This window comes from Penicillium subrubescens (genome assembly GCF_028828155.1).
Source record: "Penicillium subrubescens strain IBT 31985 chromosome Unknown utg000008l_segment0_segment0, whole genome shotgun sequence".
Classification (NCBI taxonomy): Eukaryota; Fungi; Ascomycota; class Eurotiomycetes; order Eurotiales; family Aspergillaceae; genus Penicillium; species Penicillium subrubescens.
In genome coordinates, this window is record NW_026643158.1 from 229,457 (window position 1) to 242,221 (window position 12,765).

Here is a 12,765-nt window from a genome sequence, read left to right on the forward strand (position 1 = left end):
TCTGAAAATAGATATCTATCCGCTTTGTATGGGCGCTGGAGCTGGATACGTGGTGAATGTACCATTTTCCCGTGACGATTCAAAAAGTCGATCCTCACCCAAAGATTTGGAGATCAAGAGCACTTTCTCCATCTTTTCCCAGCTGTGTTTCTGTCTCTCAAATACAACACCGTGTTGACCCTCAGACAAAATGTTTAAATTCATATCTTGGCTCTCTCGTTCTGGTCGAAAGAGCGCTCAAACAAAACCCAAGGAAACAGATTCCACGATTAATCAAGAACCAGTCATCACCGAGGGTGACGGTTCTCGTCCTCCCCCGTATCCACAGGAACAGGCATTCACTCCCGGAATCGAAGCACTCTGGAGCCCACAAGGGAGTAAAATCGAGTTAGTACCACCTGGATGTACAAAGTGCAAGTTAACGTTTGTGTTCAGTATCGTCTTGGTCCCTGACCCAGGTGCTGGTCCCGTCACTGCTGAGCCGTGGCCCAAGACTCTTCTTCCATCCGAAATGCCTGCAGCTCGTATTCTCGCTTTTTCTTATGCGCAAAATACAACTGACCGAAAGACCGGGGTTTTGGAAAAGTTTATTTGTGACCTCGCGGTGAATTTCCTGGATTCTCTTTCATCGTATCGTGAGAAGGACTACACAGTAAGGCATCCAGCTTCACAGATGCTGCAGTTAACTAACATGGACAGAATGAACGACCGATCGCATTCTTTTGCCACGCATTGGGTGGACTTGTCTGCAAAGAACTATGTCAATACTTTTGGTTTTGCGACCTTTACTTACCTCGGTGGTAGGTCTTGTTGAACTCGAGCGAGCAGAGAAAGCCTGCCCTTTGCAAAATTTTTGCTTGCACCCGTGGTATTATTTGTCTTGGCACACCATTCAATGGAACTGGTCTTGCTAATTGGCTTCAATCCAAACACGATTATATCGGTCTCTCCAAGCAGGAGAACATCGAGACCGTCGATTTTCTCAGGAATAACTCAGACCAGATATTTGACCGGATTACAGACCAATGGAAGCGTATAGTTAACAAACCTCGTGGGAGATTATCGCCGATCGATGCAACTTTTTTCTACGAGGAGTCGCTTCCAGATGTTGACTGTGTAAGCCACCAACACAATGTGCTTTTTTGCCATTACTTATCTTTGGAAATAGTTCATGCAAAAAGTCTCAGCCACTCTACTAGGTTGTTCTTTGATTGGAATTCCCTGTAATAACGGGGATATGACGAAAATCACCAATGCTGGCGACCCCTTGTTTCTAGCCATTTCTGAAAAGCTGCATCATTTGGTTGCAGATGCAGATACAAACGCAAGGCACCAGGAAATTCCATCAACTGCACAGTACCCTCTCACTGTTGCAAACCAGACTGGCAACCACAACTGCCAGTACAATAAATTTGGTACCTTTGATGACCAGCAGAAAATTGTGGAAGGTAGTTATTTTGATGCGAAGGGAGATCAGTATTTCAGCTGGTAGTCGCTCTTTGAACGATGCACGGTCTCGATACATACGCGTGAACTTTCAATTCCTTTCCTTACCACGGATAATACACCCACAGGTTATGCCATTTGCGTCCCCGTCCATTTGGTTAACAATTTGTTGTGGAGCTTTTTGATTGCTGCTCTGATGTAAAGTGACGGCATCTTTGAAAATACCGCCTGTCTTAACCCTCTCGCTATAGACTTTTTGCAAACCTAGTCTTTATAGCCAGCTTAATGAGAAGTTGAGTTATTCGTGGACTTCCAGCCGACCTGTATCACAGGAATAAATTGGCATAACGGCTCTCCTGAGATGTCTCGCCATGGAGCTCCTACGATGTCGAGGATTAGTAAATCGTAGTCCTGACTTCAAGTGCTACCGTCTGGTACCTATTACAAGGTGAGATGGCAGCCGTAGTTGCGACTGGCACAAATACACTGATATTGGCTCCTAGGAGAAGAACACTTGGGTTTCGCCGGCCATTTATTCCCCCATTTCGATTACCTTACATCTTCCAGATCACTGCCCCAGAATCACTTTACCAGCTCGCCGATAAAAGGCGGAATACAGGTGATTATAGAAGCCCTTGAGAACAGCTGCCTTGAATTTGAGCTTTATGTTACATCACTGACCCGGCTCATAGGCGGCAATTGGACTATAGCACTTGCACATGCCTAGGCCCCAGTCTTCCGCGGTCGACTACTCACATCTCCAATGATAAGTCAATTTCAGTATTATTTGAGTGGTACTGTTTGTAGTTTGTCGTTTGCTTAATTAAGCTTCCATTCAGAAGACGTTAGGATATCATGTAATGAGTCTTTAGGAATCCCTGCGAACTCCGATCTCGAGGCTCTGCGGGTTCTAGGTGCTGAAGGGTAGTTGAATCTCTTCCATTAGATGGATAATCTTCTTTCCAAAAAACATAAGCTACTATATCTCTCTTCCACAGACCTTAGTCTGTGGTGGCCAGTCCTCTGGGAAATTCCTTTTGAAGTGATAATTATTCGTTCCTATTCAAACCTTTTCTCCACGTACTCTTTGATAAGACCCTTTTTGTTGTTAGGCTGTGGCCTTTGGAATTTATCGTTAGCGGGCGTGTTCTGTACGACATCTGGTTAGACCGTTACTGGCGCGCTCCTTCTGAGCCGAAATCTTTGGTCCGAATCTCTGGTCCAACTTATGCCCCAACCTTCCGCACTTGCTTTGGTATTGTTCAGCTACAATAGCCATGGCTTACTTGGTTTTCTGAGTGGCGCTTATATGATCAAATCATTTGGAATATGTACACATAGAACCATGTGCCCAGAGCCACAGAAGAGGCCCCCTTTGTGCGTGAACTAAGAGAACCATCCATGGCGACAGAACGGACCACTTTTTCCTTGCGTTCTCTCGAGCCTCACGATCAAACCACAGACCCATAAATTGTGGCGGTACTTATCGCTCTGACCTACGATCAGCGGGAATGCACGAAACAATGCTTGTCGGAACAAGATGCCACAGGGGGAGCAATTAATTTGATGTCGAAATGGGACACGTCCACTAGGCTGGGTATTACACAGCCTCGTACGCAACCCTCGCCCTCACATAACACAGATGTTGAGAATTGAAACCGTTCGTTCAAGGTATATATGGTGTCTATATAAACTGTACAATACCTACTCTATCGAAAAGTTGCAGGTAGTGGCTATTCTCGGGTAAGCGGCAAAAGTACTATAAGTATATAGTGCCACTATCCCCACAGGATTTCTCAATAAGTTCGACAATCCTTCCTAGCCTTCACTAAGCTGACCTATAGATATAACTTATTGTTACATTGCTTTGGCACATCCAAAAAATATCCTTAGGCGTTTACACCGGCAGCTTTGTGTTGAGTCGTCTGGGCTCTGCGTTAGTAAAAGCGCTTGGGATTCTCGTGCCGAATACTTGAGATAGTATCGAGACCCGGACTACCTAATGATCCTTAATACCTACAGAAGCAGCCGTCAATTTTTTACACACCTACCTATCTCCCGGAGGCTGTTGGAGATTCCAGTCAGCTATGACACCTCACTTTCCCCGAATCGCCACGTGCGATGCATTGTGCGTAGGCATTATTTGATATATACCCGATAAGAAACATCATCTTTTACTACTTCTACTCGGCCATATTTGCCGCCATCTTCAACTCTCAAAACCAGTCTATACACGTTCAGGGCGTTGTAATCACTACCTCGAGAGAAGTCGTTAGCTCTCTACACGTTTTCGTACTTGGTTGCCCCTGGTCTCTTATCTACCTAGGTTATCGACATACGGCATCCCATTACTGGTGAGTGACATGTACAGGAGTGTACTACTGTTGTTGATTCGAACTTGGCTAAGAGAGATAAAGCTGCTAGTGCGGCCGACAAGCGTCAATCCTAACTCCTTCCCACCTCCCTGCTCCCCGGGAAAGTCCACCTAGATTCCTGCCCCCGAGTGTATCGTCATGACAGTCCCTTACCAATACATAGAATCGCGAAATGCTACTAACAATTCATTACAAATTGAAAAGAAAAACGCAATTAATCGGTGTTTCGGGTTTAACCGCGTGAACGGGTTAGTTGTGAATTACGTTATCAGGCAGCCCCTAAGTCTATCGTGGCTAATTCACTGCGGGCCTCATCAGACAAGCAAACAATCCCTCCTAGAAATCAAACGATACCTCATCTGGGTAAATCAAAATGATCTCAAAGACATTCGTTTTGCCTGTCGAGATATGGCGAATTATTGTTGGTTACCTAAAGATGTCAGAAGTCTGCTCCCTGGCATTCGCAGAACAGCTTGATCTGCGGCCCCTGTCATCACCTGCCTGGGAGCGCTGTTTACAAATGCTCTGTTTTATCGAACTGGACGATGAACAACAACAGTCAGTGCTGGAGAAGCTATGCCGACAAGCCGAGACTGACTCTGCAATGGTGAAGCTGAAACAGTTGCTTCAATTCTACCGAACCGAGATAGATGATGGAAGGTTTATGAGGCAGCTGTTGGAGAGGGCGACGACTCGAAACGACACGGACTTAGCTTATCATTGCTTTCTAATGGACAGGCATTATGTCCGCACACTCGGTCTAATTCTTGCTGTCAAAGATAATCGACTGGGCATGATTGAGTATTGGCTTGCTCAAGGTGCGGACATTGACATGTCAGTCAGTGAGGAGGCACACACAGCTCTTCAGATAGCATGTTGTAGTGGCAAAATCTCTATTGTCGATTTACTCCTCACCTTTGACAAGTTTCAGTCGACAACACTGCAGGCCGCAGTCGAGTATCAGTGCTATACGATGGTCGAGACCTTACGAGGAAATGGGGATTTCGAAGAAATGAAGAAGTGCACAGATTTTTTCGGACGCCTCCCAATCCAAGTTGCTATCGATAATGCGGATCTTAAGATGGTGCAGCTCTTAGCAAGTCCGATTCACGTCAAGGACAGAGAAGGGCGCAACTTACTCCATATCGCTGTAAAATGCAGTGTGGAAGCCGGAGAGCGCGAAGAGGCTCTCGAGAACATCACAAAGTGGCTCATCGACAATGGCTGCGATCGTACCGCTCGAAACAACGGGGGACACACTCCGTACGAATACGCCCGGCGGTTGCGCGCACCGTCGTGGGTATTTGATTTACTACATGTGCCTGTCCCTGGAGATAGCAGTAATCATCCAATTGTGATTCCCGACGATACGCCGCTGGACGACGCATACACCACAAGCTTCGCGGGAGACCAACTCCCCGCCTCCAGTTGCCCCAGCCAGTCTACCGATCGATGCTTGAAAAAGAGAACACCGCAAAATGGTATTAAATACAACCTCAGAAAACGCCAACGCCGGGTTTGAATCTGGATGATCCTTCCGTGAGGTCCGCTTGTCGTGAGTGAAGGAAGTATCCGATCATTAGTTCAACTTAGGTCTGGATGATGATGTGCTTGCCCGTATTTAAAACTTGGCATAGAGGATTATTATGAGCGGGTAGTCAAGCATCAGCATATCCGTCACCAGTGCAATTGGGGTTGAGTGTTGTTCTCTTGTTCACCACTTCTCTATTGTCGAGACACGGACTGGTGATTACTCCCAAAATATGGCTTGTATCAATACCTACGTGCGTATAAGCCCAGCATTGCATCATCGATTCACAAACCGAACGAGATCACGCGTATCATGCTGTCACTTGGATAGTGTGATGACCAAAAATGTGACCCTTCCGCACTAGGACTTGACGCACGAATCGAGCCGTTTTAGAAGCCATGCTGAATTGTTTTTGCTAAGTTTATGAAATCCGTTTCTATTCAATGTCTTTGCGGTTATACAGCAGTTCAGCTGTTAGTCCGCTTTTGTATATAACAATCTAGACACATGCAAACGACAAGGAGATTGGCACTCAAATTATTGCTAGGAAGCCCACAGTATCTCCACCCATCATGTTAACTTTTCCAAATACGCAATCGTATCATGTGAGGCACTTTCTAGCGGTGGTGTCTGTTACACTAGACAAAATAGCATCGATACACCTTCAGCCTAAGGGAGCACGCTCGTGAGATCAATCACGGACAAAAAATACATAGCGGGCGCATTCCGATTGGCACTCAGATTGGCACTTGGAGTGTGAGGGGCGCCCCCTTCACAGTAAGCAAGCCGAGAACATGACAGGGAATCCTGAATGCTTTTCGGGTTCCAACACCTAGGAGTGATCTACACAAGTTAATGGAACATCACGGTCTTCCTTCTAGATCATCGGAATTGTAGCTATCAATCGTGACTGATGGTAGAACCCCAGATTTTCGACAATCGTGAAAGAGTCTAACAGGCATGACTTCCGTTTTTCTGCCTTTTATAAACAACATGTAAGATGGTCAGGTACGAATCCTTTAACTAAATGAGAGGGAACATCCAGAATAATTTTTTCTCCCTAATATGACAAAGAGTGGAATGGCGATACAAATAATTGACTGTGGATGTCGGGCCTCCCACGATATACCCGTTTCGTCCAGCTTCTGTGGCCCCCAGCGATGCGCATCTGCATCACGACGCGAACGCGTCGCGTGCGGTTTCCTATACGTAGGATTCCGTAGTCTTAGCTGGGTTGTCAGGGACTTCCTCCTACCTGAAATACATATTTCGTAAAGCCCGGTTAGGGTTTACTGCTGTTTCCGACCATAGAATCTATTATCTATCCGACTCCAGAGCCGCTAAAAGACACGGGACGAGAAAATCGTACGTTGAAGCTTTTCTCAACATCGTGCCATTTCCAACATAGTACGTATTGAAAACGAAGAGCCCTTTGGCGACGAGAGAGGTCCAAACGCCCAAGTTAGGGGTTGGCTCTTGTTTGAACTATCTGTCCTTATTATTATTCAGGCTTTCAAAGTGACGGAAATCCCACAGCTAAAATCTGTAAATTAGAGAACCTTAATTTGTAATTAAGTGTCACCAGCATGGTTTCCCACCACAGGCCATCTTTTCGCTTGGTACGGCGTCGAAAAGACAAAGGGACAGATTTCCAACGCCAAGTATACAAGTGGTGTTCATCCTAGCGGCAGACTTTATGTCTGTCTAAATTCTGTCGGAATTCTGTATGATTAACGCGCCTTTACTGGCCAATTGAAAGAAACAGATAGATTTAATGCTTGCTGCGAAAGTCTCGAATCTGAAGGGAAGAGGGTTGCAATATACTGAAATGTCGCGATCCATTGCCAAAGCCTTGTTCGCACACCTCAACTTTCTCTCGAGCATACCAATTTTGATTTCTCCCAAACCAAATGGCATCAACTCATTCAGTTGACCTCAAATACACCTAGGCCTGCAAGGACGAGAGAACAGTGTACGAATAGATGCGCTCACCCTCCTTCCCCTACGGTAATTCAATCGCGGTTTTTAGAAGCTTAATATGGGTCATATAAACTTTCTTCTAACCAATTGGATAAGAAGATTCTAGCTAGAAAGACGAAAGCCACATGACATCAGCTTGCACAAAGATACGACCACCAGCGTACGAAACAGGAGAGTCCAAATATCATGCAAGTTCAGTTTCAGGGTGCACAAGCCACGGTTCAAGAACAGGGGATTCTACTGGACTACATCTCTAGGCAGTGGAGACTGGCTTCGCGATGGTCCGTTGTATGAATCGCAAGTAATGAGCCAGACTGATGCTATGGTCGAGGATTGATCCTATAGCTAAGAACCCGCAAGGGGGTAAATAACATTGAGTCAATCAACGCTTCTTTGTGATCACTTCCACCAACGTTCCTTTCTAAGCATGAATAATTACCCAGCTCCGCTCTTTCGAGCAAGTCTCATCATTCTGCTTGATTTCGGCGCTTAAGCTGTGACCAAGATGACTGTGCTGGGCTGTTGGTACCCTGGGCATTGATAACCTATGAGATATCCTTAATCCAAGGTTGCATCTGGAAGATGTCCCCTGCAGCCTGGGAGCACTGCGAAGTCACAAACCGGACGTACGTAAGCCTGACGCAGCCGGGAGGTCAAAACCTCCATGTCAGTCTCTACCTGCGCCATTATCGCCTGAACCTCCATACTCTCGTCCAGTTTAAGAGCCTCCTCTTATATCACTGCCAAAATATCCTCCGCAAGGGTTCCTACAACTCGCTTCTGGACCCGCGGTCATCCCGCTCAAAAGAGCTAGACGATGCGATCTGGCGCGTGTGGACCTTCTGTGACCTCTTTGCTGTGTGGAAAGAGCGGGAGTGTGACTTCACCGGGCAGATCGCGTGGTTGCAGGGTAACATAGCGCCTCGGTCTCCTCTGGGGAGTCCGGACGCTAGCGATTTCGTCAGCGTGCTTTTTGATCCACCCAGCAGCTTTGCGCAAGTGAACCGTGGTGGTCTCACGCTGGCGCAGTTACGAGATATGGTAGAGATCTGGACAGCGATGGCTACACTTCTGGAGTTCCTTCGAAACAGAACACGCTAGGCGGTTTGGTATCTTTGCAAGCATTAGTGGAGATGATGTCGATTCTGGAATCGAGAAACTGCTGCTGAGAACGTTTCTCTCTCCCTGTGGCTTCTCCTTATCTAACCTCCGCTATATCTTCCCTTCCAGTATTGACATCTCTTTATTCTAACAGGTGGCTGGATCGATTACTTGGTCTCCCTAGGTCCTGTGGCGGTATCACGTATTCTACCTGCTGGGCCGCAAACGGATCCAGAGGTCGCATTTCTCCACGCACAGGTTCGAGGGTGGACTACATGGACGGCGCGGCTTCCTGTCCAGACGTCCCGATCCGCATTCTTAACGGGGCCTATAAGCAAGTTGATTTGTGCGTTGCAGAGGGACTCTGGATGTATTTCGCGTTTGGTGACATGAGCTATGATGTTAGAGGTTAGATCAGGCGACGTGGTAATGTTCTATTCTTATTGTAGGGCTGCAAGACTGCCTACCAGTCTTAATATCTACGACTAAAGACTGCGCGGAATTTCTAAACACACGATGCTAGGGCATAATCAAGCAGATCAGAGAGTCAATTAACCACTTTTTACTTTGTTAGCCTAATTCCTGCTCTCCTCGCCTGCCCTAGCGCGGGTGACCCTCATTGATCCTCATAGACCCTCATTTTTCATAAATTTTCCTAAATCGGTCGCATAAAAATGCTGATTCATCGAATATAATACATAACCCCTCGCTATCCTACACGTTAAATTCTACGAGGGAATATCTAGGTTATTTTAAATCGTTACCTTCATTAAGTAGCAAGTTCCTGTTCTATTTTAAAGCTATTTAAACTAACTGGTTATTTTTTTTTCTTAATTTATGGGCAGTTGTGGTCTGCGAATGTAAAAAGTACAGTATATATTTCCATTGGTCGCAACGTAATAGTCGACCCGCCTCGCAGTCACCCCCCATCAGAAAACTCCCCTTTTTGAAAACCTCACCACGACCTCAATTCAATTCCGATTCCTCTGGTTTTGCAATTCGGAGTACATGATTACTTGCTCTCGAAAATATTAAACCTTGAAAGTCGTAGCTCACCGGGAGGGTTAATAGGAATGGAGTATAGAGTAAATTCCCGTTTCCGCCCCGGGCCTCCGTGCAACAGAACTTCGATGTGCCTACTGGAAGTGTGCCGCTAGTACTACGCTAATCCTAATATAGCAAAGTACTAGTCTGCTTTTGGTCTAGAGAAGATATGCAACTTCCTGTCTTCCTTCCATCAAAAGAAGTGGTGGACCAGATACATATATATTCGTCCTCCTCATCAGCCTTCCTGCTCACCACCATCGACACCCACCGAGATTGTCGCGTAGTAGATGTTAGGTCCCAGATTGAGACAACAACTTAGCACATATTCTCCAAATAGATTTAGGGTGCTTCACTGTAAGAAATAATTGATCGGTGGTATTGATATTTAACTTAGCTCCTTAGGTCCTTCTTAACATCAGCTTCCTATTATGTGAATCCTTCTCAGGATTTCACTCTCACTTACGAACTGACAGAAGGGCCAAGAAGCTTTGCGGTGTATCGAGAGACAATCAGTCAGATGGTCCAGCGCAGCACACGGGAGAGCGGGGGAGTTGTTCCGCAGGTAGCACGCCGGCACTTTTTGCCTCTTGGTCTGAAATTGGAACCTCCAACTCGGTATCAGAATTGATGTTTCCATTATAGTGCTGATCTCATCGAATTATAAAACAGGATATTATGGATGGTAAATGGTATACATTGACGCCCCTCAATCAGCACCTTGTTCGTCGTTCATCTTTGCACTATACTGCGCGAAAGGACTGCTCTCCCTTAGGTGTTTACCATATTTCAAGAATATGTACGGTGTTATGCAGAATACTGTTGCCACAGCGGCAATAATACTCGTCGCGACGTTTGATCCGAGCCCCGAATACATCGGATAGGCGAACAGAGGGAGGCACCCGGAGGTCAGCGCGCGTAAGAAGCCTTGGACAGCTAATCCCGATGAGGCGTAGATAGTGTATGCGTCAGAAAGATACCCGCTGAGCGTGTACGAGAACTCCGTCGCTGCAAAGCCAATCATCACGAGGCCGAACATGGATACGATCCAGTGGACATGGACGAGCGGTGGAACTGTCCAGCCAAAGATCCAGAGCCCAATGGCGAGTGCAGGCGCAGCGATGGCAAACCCACCGATTTTATCTTCCGGCTCTGGTCGCTGACCGGCTTTCTGCCGGAGCTTCAGCTTGTGGTAGTCCCAAAAGCGAACAAATCCACTCATAATAATTCCTGGAACCAGGGCAATGAAAGGCAGTGACGTCGCCCTTGAGCTCCAGCCAAACTCGCTGTACACGACGGTGAAGGACTCGGTAAAGAGATACATCATGCCCCAAGCCGACGCGCTGAGAACTGAAACCAAAATAATGATGGGTTCCGAGACACCGATCTTGGCTGGCCGCATCAGAATCACCTTCACAAGCTCCCGGGAAGTGTCAGTCCGGTCAGGATTTGATATATCCATATCTATCTCTCCAACATTTGACTGTAGATTGTCAAAGCGGCGTTCAAGCAGGGTTGTCGGTCGGCTCTCGCGTACGGGTATAAGAAGGATGGATATCGCCGCACAGGTGATGGCGGAGACATGGTAGACCCAGCGCCTGCAGACCAAGCGGTCAGTACACGGATTCATGCACGCACAACTGTTTCCTGGGTTTACTTACCAACCGATTGCATTTACTATATAGGACCCATAGATGGGGCCCACGGCGATGCCGAGCATGGTGGAGCAATTCCAAAACCACAGAAGCCAGAGCCTTGGCCGCTGAGTATATAGGTCTTCGATGCTTCCAGCTAGAACTATCGCTGGTACAGAAGACGCAAAACCGGAGAAAAAGCGGCCGACGAAGACTCCAGATGACGAGGGAACGAGGCCTACCAACAGAGAAGAAATACTGTACGCGCCGGCGGATGTGAGGTAGGACTTCTGTCGCCCAAGTGCCTCAGAAAATGGAGGCATGATAAGCCCTCCCAATGCTTGTCCAATGCCATACATGAATTGGAACCCAGTGAGCATCACGGCCCTACTCATTGCGTACTCTGACATGGCCTCTTCCGCAGCGGCTGGGCCCGTTGTGCTTATGACAGTCGTATAGAACTCCAAGAAAAAGATTACACAGACATCATAGAATTTGCGCTGAGGAGGCCAATTTCGTGGGAAGTCGTGGTGTTTTGTATCCCACCCGAGTGTCCTGGATCCGGTCTTTATAAGCCCTACTGTACTAGTCTCTTCGGAAGTGTCACCCAGTTCACACTTTTTGTCCGTGCACCCCATAGTAAAGACTTCGGTGAGCTGCAGCGACCTGTCCCGCCATTACAGCCCATATTCTACTCCACTCTGCTTTCCGCTAAAATGTGCTCTCGCTCTCTCTCTCTCATACAGTTTCATCGTCATCAATTCAACATGCCTCCCGTATTTCTGGGAACATCCCCAGCCCGCACCTATAATGCTTCACATATATATATTATTAGCAATGGTGCCAACCCACAGCCATCCATGGAAATTACGATGAGAAGTATCAGAAAAAGCAATATATCATCTTTCCCCGTTTGGTACGCGCGACGCGACGCGCTACCAACAAGTACATAGAGGGTAGTGCGAAAACTTTTTGTCTTCCTCTGATCATCTGTTGTTGTTTTCGCTCCATTATTATATTCCCAGTTTATTTTGACCCTGTCGCCTCTCAATGACGCATGCACCGCCCCTTACCTATCCAGTTTCCGCGCGGGAATGGCCTTCGCTCCCCTTATACCTGGACTGGGGGGAACATGTTGCAATATGCACCCTGTGTCGGTACGCGATTCCAACTGAAGGTGTGCAGGCAAGCGGTCATTTCCGAAAGAAACATCAGATTCCGAAAAGCCAGCGGGCTGGTCTGGACCAATACCTTCGCAGGCACCAATTTCGAAACGGGAGTTCAGCCAAACCACGCCCAAGCGGGTCCCAATCTCATCCTGCTCTTCAGATACGCGCCGGGTTCCAGTGTTTACAATGTTCCTATATCAGTACAAGCATGCATCTTATATGCCGGCACCTAAAGAGAACACATATCCGGGATAACCCAACGGCTGGTGTCGATCTGGACATGCTGTACAAGCCGGTTTCCGTTCAGTCCTGGACCCAGTCAACTACGACCCAATCATTCTGGACCATTCTGAGCGCATCCTTAAAGGGCACGACTGAAGATACTGCAAACGAGCCTCAGTTGTGTATCGCCAATATGGAATTATTGCATAACCTACGCAAACGAGAAGAAAACTTTCATACCGTCCAGAAACCACGGAATAGTT

The 12,765-nt window shown here is 47.0% G+C and overlaps 4 protein-coding genes across 4 annotated transcripts; 3 read left to right on the plus strand and 1 right to left on the minus strand.

Moving 5' to 3' along the window:
• Positions 1–190: 190 nt before the first annotated feature.
• On the plus strand, positions 191–1,492 carry N7473_011106 (uncharacterized protein; the record flags this gene model as incomplete). Its single annotated transcript, XM_057157045.1, has 5 exons — positions 191–387; positions 436–652; positions 700–744; positions 805–1,116; positions 1,169–1,492. The coding sequence occupies 5 exons, from the start codon at positions 191–193 to the stop codon at positions 1,490–1,492; spliced, it is 1,095 nt and encodes a 364-aa protein (XP_057004339.1).
• A 2,702-nt stretch (positions 1,493–4,194) lies between these two features.
• Positions 4,195–5,343, plus strand: N7473_011107 (ankyrin repeat domain-containing protein; the record flags this gene model as incomplete). Its single annotated transcript, XM_057157046.1, has 1 exon — positions 4,195–5,343. One exon carries the CDS (start codon positions 4,195–4,197, stop codon positions 5,341–5,343), a length of 1,149 nt encoding a protein of 382 aa, XP_057004340.1.
• A 2,571-nt stretch (positions 5,344–7,914) lies between these two features.
• Positions 7,915–8,433, plus strand: N7473_011108 (uncharacterized protein; the record flags this gene model as incomplete). The annotated part of the gene is made up of 1 exon (XM_057157047.1): positions 7,915–8,433. The coding sequence occupies one exon, from the start codon at positions 7,915–7,917 to the stop codon at positions 8,431–8,433; it is 519 nt and encodes a 172-aa protein (XP_057004341.1).
• Positions 8,434–10,186: 1,753 nt separating this feature from the next.
• On the minus strand, positions 10,187–11,197 carry N7473_011109 (uncharacterized protein; the record flags this gene model as incomplete). Its single annotated transcript, XM_057157048.1, has 2 exons — positions 10,187–11,075; positions 11,139–11,197. The coding sequence occupies 2 exons, from the start codon at positions 11,195–11,197 to the stop codon at positions 10,187–10,189; spliced, it is 948 nt and encodes a 315-aa protein (XP_057004342.1).
• Between the last annotated feature and the right edge of the window lie 1,568 nt (positions 11,198–12,765).